At 32.4% G+C, this 13,517-nt stretch overlaps 1 protein-coding gene across 3 annotated transcripts in view; it reads right to left on the bottom strand.

Annotated features, from left to right (window-relative positions):
- Positions 1 to 13,517, bottom strand: part of LOC126892156 (phospholipid-transporting ATPase ABCA3-like) — a 361,018-nt gene that overhangs the window by 257,813 nt on the left and 89,688 nt on the right. The window contains exon 1 of one of the 3 annotated variants that reach the window (XM_050661615.1): positions 9,038 to 9,390. The exons of the other annotated variants lie outside the window; for them this stretch is intronic. Coding sequence (XP_050517572.1) covers positions 9,038 to 9,128 — 91 coding nt within the window. The 5' untranslated portion in view covers positions 9,129 to 9,390. Of the gene's footprint in view, positions 1 to 9,037; positions 9,391 to 13,517 lie in introns of those variants that run through there. 3 annotated transcript variants of the gene reach the window in all.

Raw genomic sequence — 13,517 nt, 5'->3', positions numbered from 1 at the left:
TTGTACAAAAAACAGTAGATTATAGGCTTTAAAATATTACGATTTAAGCCACCTCGATTGAGTACAGGGAGTTAAAAAATTGATGCATACTTTGATGTAGCTTCTTTTGGCATCATAATTCTGGATGGGTCTTTGCTTGTCTGGCTATGTTCTTCCATTCAGATCTCTCTTGTGCTCTTCTTCTCCGTTGTCTTATGTTCATTGTCTTCAGGTCGTCTTCCACGTTATCCCACCATCTCGTTTTGGGCCGTCCTTTTTTCGCCTTCCTATCCGCTTTCATTGTAATATTTTCTTTGTTGTTTTTGTATCCCCCTGTCTCTGGAGATGTCACAGCCATGACAGTTTTTGGCCTTTCACAAATCATGAAATATCATTACCTTCACTCAATTCATTAACCTCGTGGTTTCTCCTGATTCTCCAGCACCGTCTTCCTCTTGCACCGGGCCCTATACTTTTCTCAGTATTTTACTCTTACACCAGGGAAATAAGGCAAAAATATACCATGTTCGGGACACATGAGCAGCCAGGTTGCAAATGGATTTTTTGGGTACTATATACCTAATATATATAGCATTACGCTATAATTACTATTTCTGCTAATTATATTATCTTATTTCTTTTATTATTTTTTCTCAAAAACCAAACAACGTTAGTCATTCGAAATGCACATTCAAATATAAAACATGGTTTTAACCTGTCACCATCTGTTTTCTCATCCACATAAAGTGTGTCAACAACTCACTATGCATTCGAGTGTTTTTTGTTGTAACTGTGAAAGCATACACCAGACCTAATAAATGATTTATTAGTCAGTCATCTGGTCAAAAGGGAAGAACGATAACAGTAATCGTTGTGGTATTTCTTTTTAGTAACAACTCGACAGGCAGCCGCTTTGGGTCGCACCAAACGCTCTCATTTTTAACAATCGACCTTTCTTCCGAGAGACCTAAACAAAACACATTTTCGTTCCAATAATAAAATTACCGTTTGTTTTATTATATTCATTTTTTAATTAAATTCCGCAACTCACCCATCGGAATATATATTATAAATACAAAAATGCCCGTCACAGTTTGGACGAGAAATTTAGTTATTAACAAATAAGGGTCAAAAATGAGAGTTTTTTCGTTTAAATCGCTACAGGTAAAAATAGAGTAATTAAATGTCTTATTTACAATATTTTTCTTTTAGTAGATGAGCCAAGGTTTAAAATAGCGTTTTTTGAATTTTGGTCTGATTATTTGTTGCTTCGGATATTGCAAAATAAAACTAAATTTCGAAAATAAAAAATTTGCTATAACTTTCAGGACTTTCATATTGCATGAAAAGTTTAGTCAAACAGTCCATACAACGCACAAAATTTTTTAAGACGATGCGTCAATTAGTTTAATTTTTATTCAATTTGTTTATCCCAAAGAGCTTTTTTTTCGCAATATTATTGTTCAGAAAATAATAATAATACAGCAATTCTGTGAAAACAACATGAAAGAAGAATAGTCATATTTTCAAAGCATTTAAAAAAATCATTAAAAAGTCATTTTTATCACTCATAAAACACTTTACTAAAATAGAGTCATTTTTGGCTTATAAACAATTTGAATAACTTTGTTAATATTGACTGTAGGCTAAAACTAAAATAAAATTTGAAAAAGTGGTATTTTTATACGAATTTTTAGAGAAAAACTTTTCGCCTAGGTTAATTACGGTCAAAGTTAGCCACTTTTTTTATTTAATTGACGGCTACTTTGTTTATAACAATCAAGCAACCTAACTAGAGTCATTTTGAAGTTGAAGGTATATATTTAGGTTATGTGTAAAAGTTTGAATAAACTTTGAACCTCAACAGAGTGGTTAATAAAGCTTTAAAAATGGCGTCCGAATGGAATTAATTCGTGGTCGGTGGAGGGGAATTACTAAAATACGTGCACTCAAAAAATGAAACTGATTCTGCAAACATATGCTGCGATTAATATCGCTGGAACTTGTTGATGGATTTTAATCATAATTTTTTTAATTTGTATGTACTCGTAGTCTTATAGAGTACGTTATGTACACACAACCCCACCTAACATTACAAAATGTTAGGGGGAACTCCCCTTATCACTCAGGGATATAAAAATAGATTACGACCGATTCTAAGACCTACCGAATATGCATGTATAATTTCATAAAAATCGGTCAAGCGGTCTCGGAGGAGTATGGAAACTAACACTGTGACAGGAGAATTTTATAGATGTAAATATATAAATGGCTACTAACAAATAGGGGTTGGTGATAGAAGAGTGAAAATTAAGGGTGGTATGTATTTTTTAATTCTACATCATATAAAATTAAAGTAGATAATTTTGTCCAAAAAAATAAAAAAAGATGTCAGGGGCAACCCCCCTTATAACTGATGGGTATAAAAAATATATTAAAACCTCGTCAACGTCATACAGGATAAAAGTGTAAAATTTTATAAAAATCGGCTAAGCGGTTTCGGAGTAGTATGGTAACTAACACTTTTACAGGAGAATTTGATGTATACAGAAGTAACTGCGAATTAAATAATAAAAGTGGCTAACTTTGAACCTAATTAACCAAGGCAAAAAGTTTTTCTAAAAATTCGTATAAAAATACCAGCTTTTGAAATCCTAAAGTAGATTTACTTTATAGTAAATATTAACAAAGTTATTCAAATTGTTTAGAAGCCAAAAATGACTCTATTTTACTAAACTTTTTTCGGAGTGATAAAAACGACTTTTTAATGATTTTTTTCAATACTTTAAAAACAAAACTATTATTCTTGCATGTGGATTCCACAGAATTGCTATGTCATTATTATTTTCTGAACAATAACATTGCGAAAATAAGCTCTTTGCGATAAACAAATTGAATAAAATTTAAACTAATTGACGAATCGTCTTAAAATTTTTAGTACATTATATGGCATATTTGACTCGACTTTTTGTGCAATATGAAAGTCTTAAGGCAATTTTCGCCAAAGTTATAGCACATTTTTTATTTTTGCACTTTCCGAAACAAAAAAGGATCGGACCAAAATTCAAAAAGTGCCATTTTAAACCTTGGCTCATCTACAAAAAGAAGAATATTATAAATAAGATATTCAATTACCCCATTTTTACCTGTAGCGATTTAAACGAAAAACTGCCATTTTTGACCCTTATTTGTTAATAACTAAGTTTCTCGTCCGATCTGTGACGGGCATTTTTGTATTTATAATGTATTAGGTATATAGTGCCCAAAAAATTCATTTGCAACCTGGCTGCTTAAGTGTCCCGACAAAAACTTTACTTTTCTGGACTATCTCGAATGTCCTGAGTTGGGCTTCATCTTTTTTCCTCGTTACCCAGGTTTCACAACCATACAGCTTACTACGGGTCTAATCAATGTTCTGTAGATATTCATTTTGGTTCCTTTGTCCAATAATTTCGATGTCATGAATCTTATATTAGCATAGTATGCACGATTCCCGCTGGAAATAAGTGCATCAATTTCGCTACCTTTCAATAACAGTTGTATATTGGAAAGACAAAATTCCCTCTGTTATTCATAACATACAAAATACTTTTGTATGAACTGCTTCTACAACCTATATGGACATGTGGCATCCAGCTGTGAGGTTATGCTAGTAAGAATAATTTATATATCATCCAGCGATTCCAAAGCAAAGTGGTAAGCAGCATTGTCAACGCCCATTGGTATTATAGGAATAGTGACCTACCTCCACAGGGACCAAGAAATAGATAGATACTGTTATCAAGATCATTGAAAAAATTGCTAAAAGCCACGACCAACGACTTTTTCAAGACGCCAATGTTGAGGCAATCCAGCTCCTCGACAAGACTGATCTGGCTAGAAAATTCAGCAGTAAGAAACTCTTCGAGTTAGTTAAGCAGAGTCTATAGTGCTAGTTAAGAGTCTAATAGTACAGGTGATTGTATTTTACAGGTTAATATTTGTAGGTATAATAAATTAACGGGGTATTAGTGAGTTTGCCCCTAGTCTCAAGTAATTTTTAGTAGTAATTTATGATAGAAAAAAGTTGCGCATTGATCATATTGTTCTTAAGCATCTCATCTTATTGGTGTTTATTAAAAAAATGTTTTATAGTTAATAATACAGTGCTTCCATAAAGTAACGCATACATTCATTATTTCGTAAACAGACTACTTTGAGGAAAAATCTCGAAACAGATCAATTTTTATTTTTAAATTACGATTTTTTGGCATATACAGGGTGTTTGGTAAAGAATAGGCCATAGCTTAACCTCAGGTTCCTGAGGTTAAAATAAGCCGATTTAAGCTAACTTACTTTAGTACAAAGTTTATAATAACCAGGTTCAGGGTGTCAAATTTAAACTTTTTTTTATTTATTATTGAATATTTCTTGACAGGTATGAAATAACAACATGAAATTTGGTATGTGGGGGTTTTTTGAGCCGAGAAAACTAAATTTCCTACCAAAAATTATATATTGCCCAGAGGACGCCTTTCAGCACTAATTTATTACGTTCAATTTTTTTATCCCTTACTCTGTATAATTTCGACATTAAAATTTTTATTCCTCTATTAGTTTTGCTTAAAAAAGGTATACTTCTTTTATCTCCCTAAACTCAACCGTTTTCGAGATAAACGCATTTTAACTCTGCGATACACCATCATTTTTAGCATAATATCATTGTATAGTTACACCCGAAAAATAACTTAAAACCATAAAATTATCCAAAAATGTATCGCAAATTTCTTCAAATGGAATTTGCGATGCAATGACATAAATTTGAGAACTGGCACAATTATTATGGTTTTAAGTTATTTTTCGGGTGGAACTACAATGATATTATGCTAAAAATGATGGTGTATCGCAGATTTAAAATGCGTTTATCTCGAAAACGGTTGAGTTTAGGGAGATGAAAGAAGTATACCTTTTTTAAGTAAAACTAATAGGAGAATAAAATTTTTAATAACAAAATTATACAAAGTGGGGTATAAAAAAATTGAACGTAATAAATAAGTGCTGAAAGGCGTATGTGGCGCCCTCTGGGCAATACATAATTTTTGGTAGGGAATTTAGTTTTCTCGATCCAAAAAACCCCCAGGTACCAAATTTCATGTTGTTATCTCATACCTGTCAGGAAATATTCAATAATAAATAAAAAAAGTTTAATTTTGACACCCTGAATCTCGGTTATTATAAACTTTGTACTGAGGTAAGTTAGCTTAAATCGGCCTATTTTAACCTCAGGAACCTGAGGTTAAGCTATGGTCCATTCTGTACCAAACACCCTGTATATCATACTAGCGACGTCATCAATTTGGGCCTGATGACGTAATCGATGATTTTTTAAATCAGAATAGGGATCATGTGATAGCTCATTTGAAAGGGTATTTAATTCTCTATTCACTAATATAAACATTAACATAATTATTTATACAGGGTGTCTAAAAAATATTATTTAAATTAAATTAGTTTACACAAAAACATGAATGTATGCAATTTATTTAATACTAAATACATTTTACTGCTGTCAGAAAACAGAAAAATTTAATTTGAAAAAAAGAGACAGGTGGGTGGCAGCTTCAACATTGAATTTAAGCGAAAAACAATATTTGTTTGTCAAATAAACACTTTTTTCCTGTTTTCCTTCACAACAGTAAAACGTATTTTTAAATAAATAAGTTACATACATTCTTCTTTTTGTCTCAACTAATTTAATTAAAAAAAATTTTTTGAACACCTTGTATAAATAATTAGGTTAATGTTTATATTATTTAATAGAGAATTAAATACCCTTTTAAATGAGGTATCGCATGACCCCTATTCTCAAAAAAAAATCATAGATTACGTCATCACGCCCAGATGGACGATGTCACTAGTATGATATATTTGACAGAAAATCGAAATTTAAAAATAAAAATCGACCTGTTTCGGGATTTTTCTTTAAAGTCGCCGGTTTACGAAATAATGAATTTATGCGTTACTTTATGGACGCACTGTGCTAATAAACTGCTCGTCAAAAGTTAGGGATATACAAAATTATGCTCATTTTCATAGCTGATTTTTTCGAGAACAGATTAACGGATTCCACTAATTCTTTATTATTTTAGATTTTTCTTTAGTATTTACACAGTTGTGCAAAGGTTTACTTAAACTTCTTTTTTGTACTTATACCGGGTAAAAGAAAAGACATGTGTTTCTTATGTTAAGTTTGAGACGCTCTGTAGGGGGGACGAGGTACAAATGTGAGTATTCGTCAGAATCTAATTGTAGCCTTATGTTTTGTCAACATTTTGCTTTTTGAATGTCCCTGATATCTTTAGAAACAAAGAAAATAGACGGTTTTGTATTTTAACATGTGTTTTAAACGAAACAAAAGTTGGAGACGCCTTGTAGAGAGGAAAAGACACAAAAGTGCGTATACATCGATATTATGTTGTAGTCTCATATCTTACGCATATATGTTATTTTTTTAATTTATCTGATACCTTTAATAACAAAGAAACTAGACGGTTTTATTCTTTAGTATGTGTTTTTACTGACGCCATGCGATACGCGAAGAGGCCATGTCTTGTCATACCACTAAGATGAAATTAGTTTCTACATATATAGTGCGAAAGGAACAGAGTGTTTAAAGAAAAAAATCTGTGTAATGTTCTCCTCGCTATTTAAAGAGCCTCCACGTAGACACCAAATCCGTATTTATTCTCAGGGAAATTCCGCCCCAAAACATCACAGGGCCTCCATTAAACAATCTAGTCTCTCTTATATTACGCTGTGCATAACGCTTACCTGGTCGACAAATAACTCTTATAAGTGTCGATAAGAATTGTTTATCTTATATGCATTTCTCTTTCTAAAGTTTTGTTAACTGCTATTTTTTATTTTTAATTTAGTTTTGTTTCAGTTAAAGCACCTGTTAAAGAGTAAAACCATCTATCTTCTTTGTCTCTAAAGATATCAAGGACATTCAAAAAATAAAATGTTCACAAAACATTAGACTACAATACGATTTCGATGTATACTAACTAACATTTGTACCTCGCCCTCCCTACAGAGTGGCACAAACTTAACATAAGAAAAACATTTCTTTTCTTCCACCCGGTATAAGTACAAAAAAGAAGTTTGAGTAAACCTCTGCGCAACTGTGTAAATACTAAAGAAAAGTCTTAAATAATAATAAAAAATTAGCGGAATCCGTTAATCTATTCACGAAAAAATCAACTATGAAAATGAGCATAATATTCCATAGTTAGGGAACTTTTGACGGAAGGAATTGTTAAACTTATGTCTGCACCAAAGTGAAATACCTACAAGATGGCACAGTGCACTTACCATCTTATTACACAAAAAGGGCGATCCAACAGACCTCGAGAATTACCGGCCCATAAGCCTATTAGACCACCTCTACAAGTTACTTACAAGAATAATAACAAATAGACTGGAAACAAAATTGGATTTTTACCAACCTAGAGAACAGGCGGGTTTTAGGAAAAACTTTGGCACTAACGACCACCTACACTGCATAAAGGAATTATAGAAAAATCTATCGAATACAACCGACCATTGGTCCTGGCTTTCGTAGACTTTCGCAAAGCATTTGATACGATAGAAATTAACAGCATACTGAGAGCATTGGAGGAAAGTCGTATAGATTATCGGTATTCCAAACTGATAGCAAACATATACAATAATGCAACCATGACCGTCCGACTACACAAAGATACCAAATCTATAAAAATCAAAAGAGGAATTAGACAGGGAGACACGTTATCTCCCAAACTCTTTACGGCAGTACTTGAACATGCTTTCAAACAATTGGAGTGGGACGCCAAAGGAATAAATGTCGACGGTGAAAGGCTCTCCCACCTACGATTCGCAGACGACATAGTTCTTATAACAGACAACTTAAAAGAGATTAAAACTATGCTTACTGAGTTAGACGCCGCCTGTAAAAAAGTTGGTTTAAACATAAATTTTGGAAAGACACAATACATGACAAACCTGGTACCAAGCGAAAATCCAAAAGTCAACGTCAACGAAATAGCATTGGTCCATAAATATAAATACTTAGGGCATGAAATCCAAATTGCCAGGGACAATCAAACTGCTGAATTACAGAGAAGGATTACCTTAGCATGGGCCGCATATGGAGCTCTATCAGACATCTTCAAGAGCAACTTGCCAAATTATTTGAAAAGGAAGACGTTCAACCAATGTGTGCTTCCTGTCATGACTTACGGCGCCGAAACATTATCGTTAACCCAGGCCACAGCAACGAAGCTTAGAGTCGCCCAAAGAAGAATGGAACGGTCACTACTTGGACTGACTCTCAGAGATAGGGTCAGAAACGAAGAAATCAGAAGAAGGACAGGCGTCACAGATGTCATAGAGCGAGTAGCATGGCTGAAGTGGAATTGGGCGGGCCATGTAGCCAGAATGAAGGACGAGAGGTGGACCCAAAAAATTACAGTGTGGAGACTGAGAGAAGAGAGAAGAAGTAGAAGTAGACCTCCTACACGATGGACAGACGACGTCAAAAGGATTGCTGGGAATTGGTTGCAGAAAGCCCAAGATCGACAAAACTGGAAGAAATTAAGGGAGGCCTATGTTCAACTTTGGATGCAGAAGATAAAGAATATCTTATTACTCGAAAATACCGATAACAATACACAACACTGTCGAAATAATGCACACTGCTTCAAAACGACCTAATAATGAAATTGTAGAATATGTTGTTCAATTTTTTTAAATAAAATTTTTGTTTCGACATGGCGGGGCCCCTGCATGCCGGGGGCCCCGTATAATTGATACGGCTGATACGGCGGTAGCTACGCCTCTGTGCAGAAGGCTAGATGATGATGATGAACCTTTGACGAGCAGTTTATTTATCGTAATAATTAAGAACTCAGGGAAAAAATATAAAATTGACAACATTGTAGTATACCGCAGAATATCATACGGAAACCAGATAACTCGGTATTTATGCGTACATATTTAGTGACACATAATATACATAATTATAATTGATACATCCTACCTCTTGGTTCTTGAAATCCAATGTCAGATCCATCTTGCAGTACAGTGTAGCTATGATTTCTTTTTCTATTTGAATTAGACTCCGCACTCATTGTTATATTTACCGATTACCGATTTCACATAAATTATAATAGGAACTATTATGTCATTTATAATCACATAAACTTTAATACTGTCTTGTATACATGTTCCACCACAAAGATGAACTTGAACTGATGGTTTTAGTACAGTACATTGTTTAGTTTGAATGGAATTTCGCGTTGAACGTAGTGGGACACGCTTAGTTGGTTGCGATCTTTGAGTTTGACTAGCTCCAGGAAATCATGATAAAAATTGCAAGGTCGCTGTATTATACATACAAACATTCATCGATTAGTAGTAATTATGTTAACATAATTCACTTTCAGAAACGGACTGGCGTCAAAATATTCACCTAATTCAAATAAAAAAGTTTGTTTATCTTTTGTTTATTGCGTTACACTGGCGATTATTTGATAGAACTACAACTACTGCAAACACACTGTATGTAAACTATATAGTGGAGTCACTGAAGGTGGATATGAGCTAGTAGCTCCGATTTCGTTGAACCTCCATCGATTTGCATGAAAATTGGTGAGTGGTTAGAGAATATCTCAAGGAACAAAGGTGACATGGTGCCAAATTGCGCTTTTACCCTGGGGGTGGATGCCACCCCTTCTCGGGGGTGAAAATTATTTTATTAAAAATAAACCCATAATTCGATAGAGGGACAAATTTCAAGCAAAATTTGTTATATAAAGTTATTAAAATAAATCAAAACTTTTTGAGTTATTAAAGATCAAAGATTTTAATTTTTCTTGAGAAAAATTCATGTTTTTAGCCAATTTTTCATCAATAACTCAAAAAGTGTAAGTTTTTACAAAAAAGTTATTATTATGAAAATTGAAGCTAATAAAAAATTAAATAAACCACTTACTACAAAAACCTTTTATTGGTAACTAAAAGTGGGTTATAGGTAATTGACTGTATATTTTTTTCGGCGAGTAAAAAGCTAAGTATTCAAGCTGAAATAACGGGAAATTGATGCATTTTATAATATAAACTTATTTAACATTTGTCAAAGTACTTAAAAATGTCTATTAAATGAGCCCCCGAACATATTGATAGCGTTAAAATTTATGCTTAAAATTTTTTTCAAAATTTATCTTTAAAAAATTTTTCCAAAAAATGTTAGGTATTGTTTTTTGTTAATAACTCCGTTCGTGTTTACGATATCAGGTTCATCTAAAAACTGTTTGAAAGCTAATTCCAAGTACTATTTAAGCACGTTGAACTTAATCTTTTAAACCCCTTACTTTAAAAAAAAATAAAAGGTTAAATGACCCTGGTTGCATGGTTCCCACAGCAAAATTTAAGATTTAAATGTTTCTATCTCGGTTATTTTTTACCCTATAGAAATAGTAAAAAAGGTAAAATATTTGGCACAGCAAAAACTAAAATTTGGTTATATATATATTTTTTTACGTATATTGAGTATTTTTGGAGTTATTATCAAAAGAATATGAGAATTACAATAATTTTGAAAATTATGATTTTATAAATTATAATTTTTTTCAAATATATGCCTTCTAAACCGGTCAGAATTATCGGACACATTACTTATGCTAATATAAAGAAGATTTTGTAAGGATTACTATAAATTTTAATTTTTGTGGAAATGGCGTATGTTTTATTTTTCACTTTTTCCTAAAAAATTCGAAACGGTTCTTTTATTTTCATTATAACTTGCTTAATTTTGACGCTATTACCTTGTTCTGAAGCTCAGTTGATAGGTATTCCGAAGTACTTTGGCAAATGTTTAGCAGGAATATTTTAGACATTGCATCGTTTTCCCGTTATTTAAGCTTGAATACTTAGATTTGAGTACTCGTCGAAAAAAATACACATTCAATTGCCTATAACTCACTTTGAACTAACATTAGTCTAGTTCTTTATGTTAGAAATGTATTCAATTTTTTATTATCTTCAATTTCATTATAATAGCTTTTTTGAAAAAGCTTATAGTTTTTTATTTATACGTGAAAAACCGATTTAAAACATGCATTTTTTTATGAAAAAATAAAATTTTTGGTCTTTAATAACTCAAACAGTGTTGATTTATTTTAATAACTTTATATAACAAATTTTGCTTATAATTTGTCCCTCTATCAACTTATGGTATTATTTTAATAAAATAATTTTCACCCACGAGAAGGGGTGGCATCCACCCCCAGGGTAAAAGCGCAAGTTGGCATCATGTCACCTTTGTTCCTTGAGGTATTCTCTAATCACTCACCAATTTTCATGAAAATCGATGGAGGCTCAACAAAATCAGAGGTGAAAATCTTCAGTGACTGCACTATATAATATTATTGTTGATTATAATATTCAGAAAGTTGAATATCTAAAATCATAAATTTCTTATGAGCTTGCTATAATATGAATATATTGCAAATAAACGAATTGGAGGTGATCTGATTATTTGTTTACAGATTTAATGCCTTCAATATCGGATAAACAATACATTATAAAATTTAAAATAATAATAGTCATTTTATATTATCCATTAAACTTTTAAAGTATGGTCCGGACTAGCTACTACAACTATAATAGTCTGAACATATTACCATAAAATAGGCCATTCTTGGGAAAAATTATTTACCAGCAATTTTATTGCTGGGATCGAATCTTATGACTGTATATATTAATAATTTAGGTATGCAAAGTCCGCAGATAGTGTGCTATTTTTTTATAGGTAAACAAATTAGCGTTCCGAATTTGTGTTTTTTTTTTTCAATAATTGCTCTATAACTCTGAAAATTTTAACTTTACACCAAAAAGAACCACATAAAAATTCCCCCTAATTTAATTTGCATGGAGATATTTTTTCCCGAACTGCTTCGACAAAATATTTCTCGGAAAATCCGGATTTTTCCAACAAAATCTTTTATTTTCCACTAAAATTGTAGGTAGGTAATTATTATCAATAATTAAATAACTTGGTGACATAAAAGCTCTTTTGGTATAGATTATAGTTTCACAAGTCGGTGGAAATTGAACTAACAATTTAGCAACAATTAAATTGTTAATTAACAATTTGCGGTCGCAATTATAACCATAACAAGAATAAAAAACCGCTAAACGCCGTAAAAATGAGTGGCGCATAAAATATTCCAGCTACAAAAGATCTGATATGAATATTACGTGGCGCGAAAATGGATTTTCATTTGACGCAAAACAAAATTCTAGTTTTATTTTAAAAGATTTTTCCATAATATTTGCTAAATTTGAAGTAAACACGCCACAAAAGAGTAACTTTGATACAGTTTCAATTTTGAAACTCTTTTGTGGCGCGTTTACTTCAAAAGCAAATATTATGGAAAAATCTTTTAAAATAAAACTAGAATTTTGTTTTGCATCAAATGAAAATCCATTTTCGCGCCACGTAATATTCATATCAGATCTTTTGTAGCTGGAATATTTTATGCGCCACTCATTTTTACGGCGTTTAGCGGTTGTTTATTCTTGTATCAGGAGTTTTTCAAAGTTATTTATAAATTAAATGTATGAAGTTGAATGCAATGTTCCTCTATTACACGTTAAGCTTTATAAATGGTCACCTTTGTTGCATTATCTCCCAAATGATCTAGTCTCCATCGAATGTACACTAGATTTTTTTTTATTCGAAATAGATTGAAAAAAAATTGAGATGGCCGGTAAATGAAGTCGGATTGCCCGTTGCCAGATCAAATTTAGCGTCGTAACCACTACAACTACATAAACCATTTCGGGAATAATCGTAAATTGGATTATACTTCTGTAGCTTAAAAACTTCTAAACGGCTTAACCGATTTTGATCAGTAAACATGAGTTTGAAACGTATTGACCAGTAGTATCTGATGGATCTAAGGTCAAGTATGAAAATTGAAGCTACTACAGGAATTATTGAGCTTGAGAAACCGTTTTTTCCCACAGGAAATAGATTTTATCATACTTATGAAGCCTATAACCTAAAAAATTCAAATTTTCCGGGATATGAGGTATACACCGTTAAATTCGTCTGGTGTACTTCTATAAACGCTAAGTTATTGGCGCAATTTGTAGGTTGAAATGTTGAGTAATTGTCGAAAAACCAAAATTTTCAAAGTTTAGTTTTTCAGTTTTTCGGCTATACTGAGCCGTGTGTATGTCTGATTCTGACGGCTTAGACACCATTTGAAAGCTTAAGTCAACACTATTAATTTGATGTATTTGCGGTTCTCCTGGCTCTTCTTGATCCGAATATATATACCCCCAAAACATATGCCGTTTTGTACCTACCAAGTCCTATAGCTGGCTTATGGGTGGTCAAAAGTCACAAAGTACACCGGTTCTAAATCGGCCCTGACCCCCTCTTCAAACACAGAGGAAAAATATCAAATCGGTTTAACTTTCAAACACACATACATATATATCCACAAACA

The sequence above is a fragment of the Diabrotica virgifera genome, chromosome 9, assembly GCF_917563875.1.
Source record: "Diabrotica virgifera virgifera chromosome 9, PGI_DIABVI_V3a".
In the NCBI taxonomy this organism is placed as follows: Eukaryota; Metazoa; Arthropoda; class Insecta; order Coleoptera; family Chrysomelidae; genus Diabrotica; species Diabrotica virgifera.
The sequence above is the reverse complement of the archived record's forward strand: the minus strand, read 5'-3'. Positions and strand labels throughout refer to the sequence as shown.